Source organism: Ochotona princeps, chromosome 8, assembly GCF_030435755.1.
Source record: "Ochotona princeps isolate mOchPri1 chromosome 8, mOchPri1.hap1, whole genome shotgun sequence".
Classification (NCBI taxonomy): Eukaryota; Metazoa; Chordata; class Mammalia; order Lagomorpha; family Ochotonidae; genus Ochotona; species Ochotona princeps.
In genome coordinates this window covers 77,379,788-77,393,530 of record NC_080839.1, presented here as the reverse complement: position 1 = coordinate 77,393,530, position 13,743 = coordinate 77,379,788, and the positions used below count along the sequence as shown (strand labels likewise).

General features: G+C 43.7%; 1 protein-coding gene across 4 annotated transcripts in view; it reads right to left on the bottom strand.

Annotated features, from left to right (window-relative positions):
- Nucleotides 1-13,743, bottom strand: part of ADAM17 (ADAM metallopeptidase domain 17) — a 49,520-nt gene that overhangs the window by 29,945 nt on the left and 5,832 nt on the right. The window contains exons 2-4 of one of the 4 annotated variants that reach the window (XM_058668289.1): nucleotides 8,170-8,302; nucleotides 5,179-5,309; nucleotides 4,069-4,157 (exon numbers count right to left, since the gene is read on the bottom strand). In XM_058668289.1, coding sequence (XP_058524272.1) covers nucleotides 4,069-4,157; nucleotides 5,179-5,309; nucleotides 8,170-8,302 — 353 coding nt within the window. The remainder of the gene's footprint in view (nucleotides 1-4,068; nucleotides 4,158-5,178; nucleotides 5,310-8,169; nucleotides 8,303-13,743) is intronic. The other 3 variants (XM_058668290.1, XM_058668291.1, XM_058668292.1) reach the window with 3 other exon arrangements.

Sequence of the window (13,743 nt, the reverse complement as noted above, 5' to 3'; positions counted from 1 at the left end):
GTGCACAGGGCAGCAAAGCATCTCAATATTAATGGTTAGAATTTTCTCCAATATTTTTTAAAAAGATCTTACTTATTTTAATAGAGAGGGAGAGAGAGAAATCCTCCTTCTGTGAATTCACTCCCCAAATGGCCACATGGGATGGGAGCTGGGCCAGGCTGAAGCCAGGAGCCTGGTCTCCCCGCAGATCTCCCATGTGGGTGACAGGACCCCAAATACCGAGGGATCTCCTGCTGCTTTCCCAGTTATATCAGCATGGAGCTAGACCAGAAGTAGTACAAGCAGGACTTGAACTAGAACGCACACAGAATGTCAGTACTGCAGGCAACAGCTGAACTGCAACATCAGTCTAGGATGTGGCTATCTTGTAACCTTCAAGTTAAAAAACTGCCCTAGGAAAACAAGCTGCTGTTGTTTGTTTTTCAAGATTTAATTGCGTATTTGAATTACAGAGAACAAAAGAGAGAAAGAGAGAGCTCTTGCACCTATTGGTTCACTCTTCAAACAGCTACAAGGCTTAGGATGGGGTGTAATCCAAGCTGGGATCCAGGAGCTCCTTCTGGTCTCCCATATGTGTTGCAGGGTTCCAACCTAATCAGCCATCATCTGCTGCTTTCCCAGGGGCACTAGCATGGAGCTGGAATGCAAGTGGAGCAGCCAAGACTCGAACTGGAGCCCATACAGAATGCTAATGTTTGCAGGTGTTGGCTTAATCCACTGTGCCTCAGCACCAGCCCTCAAAAGTAATTTTGAAAACCATGCATTCACACTGTTGCAAAGCCACAATAAAATACAAGTAAAGTTCTCCCAAGGTCACTCAAGTCAAAAGGACATTTCTGTCATTATAAAATAAACTTCTCTGTAGTGAACTGTCTCATCAGAGTCAGCCTTTAGGAAGACTAAAGAGTTTACGTACATAGGCTTCAAAAAATTCAGGGATAATGTACATTATGACAGAAACTATGCATGGATTTCAAAACTTTTTTTTGCACCAAAATAAACTTTAATTCTGTTTTTCAATACTGTTTTTCAAGAGTTCTGTATTACTGCTTCATGAGAGAAAGGCAAATCAAACTGAGACACTTACTCATATCTATCAGGATGACAACATCAAATTCTGGTGAGGAAGTGCAGGAATCAGAAGTCTCACATACACAGATATGAACATGAGATAGTGCCATCACGCAGAAACACATTTTACCAGTTTTTCAAAAAGTTAAACAAAATTACCAAATGAGCGGCAATTCTGTTCCAAGCATTTACCAAAGAGAAATGCAAACTTGTTCACAGCAGCATCATTAATAACATCCCAGAGGTAGAACGAAATAACCATCAGGGTCCCTCCGGAGCCCCCCTAAACACACACACACACATTAGAATAGAGAACAACAAGGAAAGCTTAGAACCAGACAGGAAACGGTCAGCGTGGACTCACACATACCTCACTAGGTAGGACACAAAGATTAGTTACTCCTCAATAAGATATTGAAGATTTCTCTGCACACCCCTCCTAAAACTATTCTTAAACCTCAATGGTTGACATATGCCTTGTTAGAGTTATAACTCAGTTTAGACTATCCTAAAATCTGCCAAGTTCAGAAAAATTATGCTTCAACACTATAAACAGCTAACTACTAAAATGAAAACAGACACAAGACAGCTGAATAGTACCCTACAGCCATTTTAAGGTGTACAGAAGCCAGCAGTATATAAACTAAAATTGAAATGTCAATGAAGTAGTCACAGGATGTGGTTAAAAACTTGCATTTTTTTTAACATATTGGTTACTCAATACCATGTCAATTAATTCCATAATGTTGTAAATTGTCGTTGATGTTATGTTGTGGCTTTAAATTGATCGGAATGATATTCTGCCAGCTCTGCTGTCAGACGAGAGATGGTCTCCCCAAGAAACCATTGAATTTACCTGGAAAATAAGATGCTGGACTCTATGCTTGGTGTATGCTTGCAATGAAAGAATCCTGACTACATTTGAAATGTAATACAGCATGGGCTCGGCAGCGTGGCCTAGTGGCTGAGGTCCTCGCCTTGATCCCGTATGGCCGCTGGTTCTAATCCTGGCAGCTCCACTTCCTCTCTGTCTCTCCTCCTCTTAGTATATCTGACTTTGTAATAAAAATAAAAAATAAATCTTAAAAAAAAAAGAAATGTAATACAGCAACAAGGTGGAGGAATCCACCATGGGGGGAGGGTACGGGGAGGAGTTGGGGGAATCCCAAAGCCTATGAAACTGTGTCACATAATGCAATGTAATTAATATAATAAAAAAAATTATATATATATATAAAAATAACATCCCAGAGGTAGAAACAACCCAAATATGTATCAATTAACGAACCAAATGTGGCATTCCATATAATGGAGTATCATTTGCAGTAAGAGGAAAGGAAGTTCTCATGTATGCTAAAACATGAATGCATGATGAATACATTCTTCTAGGTGAAAGGCGTCAAACATGAAAGCTCAAATGTTGGGGTGAGCATTGTGGTGTAGCAGGCACAACCACTGCCTGTGATGTCAACATGCCATCTGGGTGCCAGCTGGAGTCCCAGCTGATGCACTTCTAATTCAGTTCCCTGCTAACTGTCCGGAAAAAGCAGCAGAAGATGGCCCAAGAGTTTGGACCTCTACCACCCAAATGAGAGATTGGATGAAGCTCCTGGCTTTATCTTAGCCCAGCCCCGACCAGTGCAGACTTCCGGGCAGTGAACCAGCAGATGGAAGCTCTCTCTCTTTTTTCAAATGTCCATATTATATTATTCCGTTTATATGTGATGACTGAAACAAGCCAATCTAGAAAGACAGTAGGGGCAGATGTTGTGGCTCAGAGGGCTGAGCCATTGCTCAGGATACCCACCCCCTTTGAAGGTCAACTACAGCCCCAGCTCCTCTATTTCCTTTCTGTCCCTTGCAGGGTGCCAGGGAGGGAGCAGATGAAGGCCATGCCACCCACATGGGAGGCCCAGATGATCCCAACTCCTGGCCAGATTGGCCAACTCTGGCTGTTGTGGACATCTGGGGAGTGAACCAGTCAAGGTTCAAGGAAGATCACAGCATTTACCTCTGTCTGTCTCTCTCCTCCTCTTTGCTCACTCTCCCTATCTCTCTGCCTTTCAAATAAATCTAAAACAAAATAAAAATCTAACAGAAAGGTTACTGATTTCCTAGGGCTGGGAGCATTACAGAGAAACAGAGTAAGGCTGGTTAAAGGATCCAGGGTAATGAAAAGGTTCTAGAATAGACTATGGTGGTGGTAGCATGCCCCAATGAATACACTTAAAACCAAGGAACTGTACATTTAAATGGGTAAACAGTAAAGTGTATGAATTTTATCTCACAGAGCTATTACATACACATGCACACAAACACATGTGTTCCTGTGGCTGGGATCCAAAGAGCCCACACTAAGCTGAAAGCCACTCGACATGCAGCCTTGCCTCCCCTCCCGTGTGCCTGAGCACCTTCCCTTGCTGCAGTTCGGGTTGCTGCCCGCACTGAAACAGCATCTGCAGCTACACCCTGAAGTACGTTAGTACGTTTCTACAAAATACACATTCTTTTCACACTGTTATCACGTTAAAAAAAAAAAAAAAAAAAAAAAAACAACTTAAATTGGAGACTGTGTGTGTCTTGTATAATTTACAGAGGACACAGACTTGAGAATCAACAGTTAGGGTGTGACAGTGCTATCCAGTGGGTGACGCTGCTGCCTGGGAAGGTACAAAATAGGCCAGGCTCCTAACTTCCAACTAGTCTAGCCCTGGTTGTTGCAGACATTTGTCAAGCAAGTCAACGCAACTCCAACTGGGTCTCTCTTTGCGGGAAGGAACCCAAGCACTTGAGCCATTATCTGCTCCTTCCAGGACGCACAGGTAGCTGGATCAGAAGCCGAGGCAGGACCCGATTCCAGGAACTCGGAGAAGGGATGCAGGCACGAAATGGCAGCTTAGCATGCAGCACCAGCCCTACCGCCAGAGAATTTACTTCAGAAATCAGAAAACAACCAACAAGCAAGTGGTTTTAACTCAGAAGATCACAGGTGGTTACCTCTATATTATATTCTGCCCCATCTGTGTTGATTCTTATTGTAACATCATCATCTCCGATATGGGCTAGAACTCTAGAATCAGGCTCACCTTTAGAGAAAAAAAAAAATTTTTCATTAAAAAGTATTTCCATTAAGTAAGCTACGCACTATTGTCAATAAATCAACCAAAGCCAGCAGAACAGAATTTTCCTTGGTGCTCTGCAATCAGGAAACCAAAGTCCCAGAGAGAAGCTAGGCAATCCTCTCCTTACAAAGAGGAGCTGCAGGCCCAAGCATCTGAAATGGATTCATTTTCCAAACAGACCCGTACGATTTCTTCTGGATTCATTTTACCTACTTTCAGTGGGAAAGAACTAAGAGAAAGCAGAAAGCATGAGTCTAGAATACACACAATGCAGTTCTTGAACTGTATTCTTGGGGACTGCAATGCCATTTCTTTTTTCTTACTGCATAAAAACTTTAAAAAGCAAACTGCAGGTATTGCATGCATCTTCACACAGAAATACATAATAGGCTCACATGGTAAACTATTTTACCTCCAAGACTGCTTTTTAAAAATCTCTTAAGGATGGGGGAGGGTGTTGCAGCAGAGCAGGGATGCCCACTGCCCTTATCGTACTGCCAGTTCAAGCCCAGTTCCAGCCTAGCTCCTCTGCTTCCAACCCAGCTTCCCACTAAGAGGCCCCAGAAAAGGACACTCCCCTCAACCAAGGCATCAACTGAGCTCTGGGCCCGTAACTTCCATCTGCTCTGGGCCAACAGATGGACAATCCCAGTCTCTCCCTCTCTTCGATAAAAATAAAGTGAACATGTTTTTAATCTCTAAAGAAAACCTAGAAGCCCACCTGAAGACAAGAGGTTAAATTCTTACCATCTGAACAGAAATTTTAAATCATTAAATCAGCCAGCCAGTATGACCTGCTAGACAAGGTTCATTTCCTCCTTTGAGAATATCTCCTCTTCCAAATTTACATTGCTCAAATTAAACCATCAAAGAACAGCACCTACATGGAACCATTTCCCTACCACCACTAAAACAGAATATGCAATCAAGTTAGACTCAAGGACCCGACACCCAAGTAAGGCAATGAAATCAGCTCCACACTGACCAACCACGTGTCCACTGAAGAAGTCCTGCCACTTCACAGTGTACTCGCTCTCATCTTTACCATCCACCACGATGACTTTGAAATTTTGTGAAAAACGTTCAGTAGTTGATGTCAGATATAATTTAAAATGTCTGAAAAAAAACATTCATAATTTATACTCTAAGCAATAAGAACTACCTTACTTTTTCTTGTCTGAAAATGTCTTTATTTTGCCTTTTTTCTTTTTTTTTTTGCCTTTTCAATTATTATTATCATTTTATGATACAGTTCGATAGGCCCTGGGATTTTCCTTACCCCTTCCTAAATGCCCACCCCTGCCACTGAGTTCCTCTGTATTATTACTATAGTATAGTTTTTCATAAAGTCATATTTTCATCATTGCGGGCATGGACAATGGCAAAGAGTCCAGCATCCTATTGTCAAGATATAGTTAAAAGTTTCATTGGGAGTCCATCTTTGATCTGGTTTAAATTACTTTGCCCCATGCTACCCCCATTATCCAAAAACAGACATCCCCTCCACCTTCACCAACACCATGAATGGCTTCAGACAAGTAAATGCAACCTTAATATAAACTGATTGTTTCAGCTACCTCATTTTATCTCTCCCTCTTTCTTTTCTGCTTCTGCTTTTCAAAAAATATTTTAAAAGGAGAAAAAAAAAACTTTACACAATATGATAGAAAGGGAAGGCTACAGGGGCCAACACCATAGCATACCAGACTAATCCTCTGCCTGAGACATCAACATTCCATATGGGTGCCAGTTCCTGTCCTGGCTGCTCCACTTCCCATCCAGCTCCCTGTTAATACACCTGGGAAGGCAGCAGAGGATGGGCCAAGTGCTCCGGCCTCTGTGCCCAGGAAGGAGTGCGGGTTACAGCTCCTGGCTCCACATCTGCACAGCTCCAGACACTGCTGCCATTTTGGGAGTGAGTCATCAGATGGAACACCTCTCTCTCTCTCTCTCTCTCTCTCTCTCTCTGCCTCTCCACTCTCTAACTTATTCAAATAAAAATAAATATTTTTGTAAAAGAAGGAAGGAAAAGAAAAAGTGGGGCAGGGTATGGGAGTTGGAGTCTGACAAATTTTGCCCAAACACTGCACCTTTGTCTTTAGTAGACAGATTGGTTGACTGGCTGACTTAAAAGGTAGAGCTACAGAGAAAAAGGGGAAGACAAGGGTCTTCCACCCACAATACCCTCCCCAAAATGTACACAACATCCATGTTGGGCCAGGCAGAACAGGACCCTGGAACTCCACCCAGGTTTTCCACAGGACTGGCAGGGCCCAAGGACTTGTGCCATCTTCTGTTATCAGGAAGCTGCACTGGATACAGAGCATCCGTGACTGGAACCAGTGTTTACATGGGATGTTGGCTTCATAGGTGGCTGCTTAACCCGCAGCGCCACAATGCAGGCCCCTCCCACCTTGTCATAATCTCAGAACATAGTTATCCACCTACAGATATAAAACTGCCTACCTACTCAATCATTTTAAGAGTTAAATGAAGTCATCAATGCCACAAAAGTCTCACAGACTAGTAAGTGCATTTCCTATTAAACATTTCAAATGGAGGGCTGGCAATGGAATGCCACAGTTAAGCTGCCACCTGCACCAGCATCCCACATTGGAGTGCCAGTCTGAGTGTGTGATGTTCCCCACTTTGGCTTCACCACCCCTGGTGACTGCAGGAACTGGTTCCAGGACCTTCTTGGATAGCAAAAATCGGCAGTTGTTCAAACCCAGCACATAAAATGGTGTCGTCCTTGCATGTAAGTTAGGCACTTGTCCCACATACTTTGAAATGTCTCCTGACTATTTACAATACCTAGTAAAACACACTCTGTATACTGCTGCGATACCATATTGTTTATGGAATTATGAAAAAATAGTCTGACAGCATTTTTTTGCAAATACTTTCAGTCAGCTGTTGGTTGAATCCACAAATGCAGAGCTCATGAATACAGGCAGATGGCTGCAGACACATTCCTACGTCTACATGCAAAAAATACACATCAGCTTCTCCTGATGTTGACCAAGGAAACCTCTCTAGAGCTAGGAACTCGAAGTCAGTAAGGGAAACAAATAACTTACTCTCTGTATAACACTAGTTGCTGCTTTTCTTTTTTTTAAGATGGGGAAGGGCTATAACAAAGAGAATACTTCAGCCCATTCATATCCTCCTAGATTTTGTTCTTGCTATTGGATGTTTCCTAAAAAGTCTTCAGAGAATTACCGAGTAGACTGAAGTCGGCCATGCAACATGAACAGTGCTGCAATGACTGTCCAGGGGCCTCACGCCAACACCCGTGAGGGCCCAGGCCCACCTTGGTCTCCTCCCTGCTACCATCCCCAGGGAGGTAGGACATGGTCAAGTGACTGGGTCCACCGGGCTGCCCATGTGGGAGCAGAGATGAAGCCCCCTGCTCCTGTCTTCTGCATGTCCTAGCCCCAACTACCCCAGCCACTGCAGCCACTTAGACAGCAAATTAGCAGCTGGAAGATGTCTGTCTCTCCCTCGCTCTGTCACTCTGCCTTTCAATCAAATAAATCATTAAGAAATTGCTGCCCAATCAACACATCTTACCAAGGAAGGGCAATTCCAAGCACACTAAATTTTAGAGCGTCTGCCGCCATACTGGGGATCCTGAACAAAAGCCCCATCTCTAAACCTCAGCATCTCCACACACAATAAAGACACATTCAGCATAAAGTCGATGGTTCTAAAATAGCACCAAAAATGTAAGGTTTTAGAAGCACTCACGAAATTCATAAACATTGATATCACAAAAACACTGCTACCCATTTATTTTTTTAAAATACTTGTCCCTTTTATTTTTAGAAGTCTTAATATAACAATCAACTATGAAGGACTATATCAATTTTTAAAGTATTACTACCGAAGAATCCAGAGGATACCTCTATTTTTCTGCTTTTGCCATACCAAGCCCCCATCTGTCCAACATTATTCTACAAATAACCCCAATTACCTTTTCAAAGCTGAAAAAGTGAGCAGTGTTTCTAAGTGTGTCGAGGCCTGTAGACTCCTTTTCCTTACTGAGTGCTGCTGGATACTAGACAAAGAGAGGACATCGTAGTCGGAGAGCAAAGAATCCAGCTTCTCTGAAACAAAGGTGAAAAGGCCGTTAGCATGCAAACCCACTCACCAACCACACCACCACTCAGGGGAAGCCCCAGACACCAGACCCTCCTGTGGGAACGACGCAGTCTGTATGGGGCATCCCTAGAGAAAGAGAACCTGAGTCTAACGAGGACCCAAGTGCCAGTTTCTGGAACATGAACAATCAGATGTGGCCAAGCTAAATGACAGCCAGAATTTCTACAGTACCAACAACCCGTTTTCTTCAGGAAGTAGGAGGCATGGGGAAGAGGGAGGGGCAGAAACACAAGCGCAGAGTGTGAAACTCTGGGACTCCAGGACAAATAAACCAGCTCCGGGGAGACAAGGGAGACAGAACCTGAATGTGGACTACAGAGACCAGTAATTCGGAATTCTCCGAGTACATTTTATGCATTAGGATAACCTCTAAAAGACACTTATGCGTAGTTTCCTTTTTTTTTTTTTTTTTTTTTGGTATAGAATTTCTAAAATCAAAGTGGCCAACTGGGACTTTCTGTTGCCAAAATGTTGTTACAGCAACTCCTTCTCGGTTGATGTGTCACAAAGAAGGAAACAAATGCCTGAGTAACCGAATCCGAAAAACAAATCTTTTCTAGAAAAGTCACATCTTCCAAATTAAAGAACAGCAACGTAGTAGCATGCTTATCTCTGCTGCCCTCAACAGGCAGTGCATCAAGCCATCACCACCACCACCACCACCGAGAAGTGAGAAAACCAACAAACCTCTACCAGAGAAAACCCCACCAGCACCAAGCACCTGACCAGGTCAAGTCAGCACCCAGCAAAAGATGGACTTGTCTCCCAAGACAGAAAAACAGCAAGTTTTGATTTGGTGCAGACCAAGAGTAAATACGACAAAATACATGTCATACCTAAAAATCACTTTTCATCAAAGGTACACTGGTGCTGCCTCTACAGTCAGGATTTTTAGAAGAAACCTGTGTGACTTGAGTTTCTTTAAAAAGGTGCCTAAAAGGGCCCGGTGCAGTGGCCTAGCAGACAAAGTTCTCGCCTTGAACGCGCTGGGATCCCATATGGGCGCTGGTTCTAATCTTGGCGGCCCTGCTTCCCATCCAGCTCCCTGCCTGTGGCCTGGGAAGGCAGTCGAGGACGGCCCAACGCCTTGGGACCCTGCACCCACATGGGAGACCTGGAAGAACTCCTGGCTCCTGACTTCGGATCGGCTCAGGACCGGTTGTTGCGGTCACTAGGGGAGTGAATCATCGGACAGAAGATATTTCTGTCTCTCCTCTCTCTATATATCTGATTTTCCAATAAAAATAAATCTTTTTTAAAAAGGTACCTAAAAATATCTGAACAGATATCTTCCTTCTCTCTTAACAAATTTCACTGAAAAGGTATTCAAATCACGCCAAAGGAATTACCTCGTTCTCAACATATAGCAGCAGATGCTTAAAATACATGTCTATTGCTGATGTTAAATGTGCTCACGAAAACAGTTTAATAAGAAGGTATCTACCCAATACTTTTCTTCCACTTTCTGCTAAATACTCTCTCTCAGTTCATTAATACCTTCACTCTCTGCTTGGAGTTAGGCATTATTCTAAGTGCTGAAATACAGCACAGAGAATATGTAATGTGTCAACAGCATGGATGTGAAAGCAAGATAAAAACAATTAGGAGTGGGAAGGAAAAACTGCCTCAGTGTTCGTAACAAGCTGGCAAGGCTGCAGAAAACCAGGAGGGAAGCATGCCACGTGGTGTACTTATCAACGTCCAAGGTCCTAACTCAAGAAAAGATTAAATAAAAGGGCAACAGCTTCACACTTGGAAGATATTCCTTTTCTGTTGTTTAATACAAATTCCTTTTAAATTTAATCCATGGCAAAGCTGTCTCAGAAGGCATTTTTATGCCATGGGTACCAATAGAAATTTTCAGGAAGCTAACAATTTAACAATGTTTCGTTGTTCACTGCAAGGTACTGGGCTAAGTATTTTATTACAGTATCTCCACAAACTTCCCTGCTGTATTATTCCCACTTCATACAGGAAGAAACAGACCAAGGAATTTGTCCAATAGCATAAAGCTAGTAGAGTACTGAATGGGGCTTTGGTTTTGCTTTGTTTGTTTTGTTTTGTTTGAAACAATCTGAGACAGAGAGAGACTGAAACAGACATCCTACACCTTCCTTAAATGGCCACGACGATCAGAGCTGTGTCCGGGCAAAGCCAGGAGTTCCCTCCAAACCTCCTACATGAGTGCAGGGGCCCAAGAGCTTGTACCACCTCCCACTGCTTTCCCAGGCATATCAGCATTCAAAGTGGAGCAGCTAGGTCCAGGATGGGCGATTCTATGGGGTGCTGGCATCAGAGGCAGACATTTGACCTACTGTTTTACATCAGCCCTTGAATGAGGTTCTCAACTTGGACCTGTCTGGTTGAATTACCCAACCTTAAATAATGTCATGGTTTTGAATCTCTTAAAAAAAAAAGTCCTAGTTCTGTGAACTTCTACATCTTGACTTAGTACTTCGACATGTCTCCCTCTGAATTCTGAAGCACACCTTTCTGCTGTCACTCTTTAGTTATATAATCTTGCAAAATTATGAAATGGCCAACAAGGTGCTGTTGTCCTCAGCAGGTTCTTTACATTTGCGTATCCAGCTCAGATTCTTGCTCACTTCAGCACTAACCTACACGAATTCTCAGTGTACAGCTGCCAGGGCTTCCAGAAAGCTCTCCAACTTCCGCGCTGCAGGTCGGTACACGAGCTCAGTTTCAGCAAGATCCCAATCACTGCGACCGCTGACATTTAACCTCAGTACTGTAGTTTCGGTGTGGCACCAGCCAGTTCTCCGAGCAAGGTGCCCACCCCAGCGGCACGGCAACACCTGGGAACCTGTGAGAAACGCAACTCTGCAGGGCTCCCCTCAGACTTGCTCAGTCAAATCCCCAGGCTCTGGCCTGGCACTCCGCTGGCTTCCAGCTGTCTGAAAAGCACCAACCAAAGCTAACAGAAAAGGCTCAAAGTATCCAGCCTTGCATTATTTTTAAAGAAAGTTAGAAACAGGATAAATTATTAACAGAGGAATAACTAGATAAGATAGGGGAAAAATTGTAAAGATATAAAATGCAGTTTGCAACAGCTTTTTAGGAACAGGGAAATGCTATAATGCTATCTAAACAGAGGTATGTTTTAAAAACTATTTACATTGCAAGCTCTTCACCAGGTGTAAAACATGCCTACGGGGCGGGTATTTGGCAAAGTGATGACACAGTACTCTGAGCTCCTGCATCACACATTCAGTTGCCTGGACTTGAGTCCCACTTCATTTCCAATTTCAGCTTCCTGTTGCTGTGCACCTTGGGAGTCGGCAGGTGATGGATCAAAGATTTGGGTCCCTGCCACCACACGGGAAACAAATTGCATTTCTGGCTCCTGACTTCAACCTAACACAGCCTGAGCTACAGCAGGCATTTGGGGAATGAGTCAGCGGATTGGAAAATCTCTCTGTGTACCTTTTAAATAAAATAAATGTTAAATGAACAATAAAAATAGGCTCAGAAAAAATAAAAGATAGTTGGGAAACAGCTTTCTTTCCATGAAAAACACTTTAAAAAAAAAAGCAGATATAATTCAAGTCAAATAGCCAGAGTGGATGGAATACTGGTTACCTGCCCTTGGCCACCCCACCCTGCTCGTCTTACCAATAGTTCCATTTTGGTTTCCCACCTTGGCCTCTGGCCTAGTGGTCCTTACAGATCCTAGCCTACATCTTTGATGCTTTATTTATTAGTATTCTTTTTTATTACTATTGAAAAACATACAGAGGAGGAGAGACAGAGGAAGATCTTCCGTCCGATGATTAAGTCCGCAAGCGGTCTCAACAGCCAGTGCAGAGTCGATCCAAGCCACGAGCCACTTCAGAGTCTCCCATGCAGGTGCAGAGTCCCAAGACTTTGGGCCGTCCTCGACTGCCCTCCCAGGCCACAAGCAGGGAACTGGATGGGAAGTGGGGCCGCTGAGATTAGAAACAGCACCCACATGGCAGCCTGGTGCAGGCAAGGCAAGGGTGTTAGCCACAACCTACTGCGCCGGGTCCTATTCATTTTTATTTTTTGAAAGGCAAAGAAACAGTGAGATCTTCCAACTACTGCCTGCAATAGCAGAACTAGGCCAGGCAGAAGCTGGGTCGCCCACGTGGGTAGCAAAGCTCCAAGAACCAAAGCCATCACCTGTTCCCACAAGCATCTAAACAGGAAGTCGGAACCGAGTGGAGCTGAATCCAAGGGTTCCCACATGGAACCTCAAGCAGGGTTCTAAACACTGCACCAAATGCCCATTGCCCTCCCAGTACTGGTTCCATCCCCTGCCCCCTTCCTCCTCCTTTTCCTACCAGACCTCCTTACTCATTTATTTAGCAAATATTAAAGACCATCTACTTTTCAGGCAGTAGGCAGGTAACAGTGAAAAAGCAGCATCTCCCATACTGCCACACTAGGCGCGAGATCAGCACCCAGAGAATTATCTAAAGTGGGGACGAAGATCTTCTTCTCTGTCTCTCCTCCTCTCTGTACATATGACTTTGCAATTAGAAAAGATTTATTTATTTTTATTGGAAAGTCAGATTTACAGAGAGATGGAGAGACACAGAAAAATCTTCCATCCGTTGGTGTACTCCCCAAGTGGCAGCAGCGCTCAGCTAATCTGAAGCCAGGAGCCAGGAACCTCCTCTGGGTCTCCCACCCGGGTGCAGGGTCCCAACCCTTTGGGCCATCCTCTGCTGCTTTCCCAAGCCACAAGCAGTGCGAGCTGGATGGGAAGCGGAGCAGCAGGGACATGAACCAGTGCCCATATGGGATCCCAGCGCATGCAAGAAAAGGACTTTTGCCACTAGACTAATGCACCATGCCCAATAATAAATCTTTAAAAATAAAACAATTAAGAATGCTAAGGTCACAAAAGGCCATGAAAGAAAATTAAGAATTCTGACTGTATAAGCAGCAAGAGGTAAAGTTGTAACTTTCATTATAACAGCAACATGGAACAGGATATCAGCTTGTAACTTACTGAGCAAATCAGGTAAAAAAAATCACAAAAAAGAATCCCAGGTTCTGGCTTGGAGACTGGGTAGAGAGTAGTCTCATTCCATGAGAAACAAACAAAAGCTGAGGGCAGGAGCTGACAGGACAGCTGGATGCTGGATCCTAAAACGTCCTATTCCATCTCGTTGGCAGGCTCACTGATCTACAAAGCGCTTCTTCTGCACTGTGTCTTCCTTCGCCTGTCTGCAGTTTTGCTATGAATAAGCTAGAATTCAGGCAAGGAGAGCAAACTTACAGCATCAACTGGAAACAGTAGCTAATACTCTGAGCCTTCTAAATGTTCTTCCGGGGGCTGTGGGGAGCTCTTTTTATTTTTATTTGTAAGGGAGAATTACAGAGAGGAGGAGGGACACAG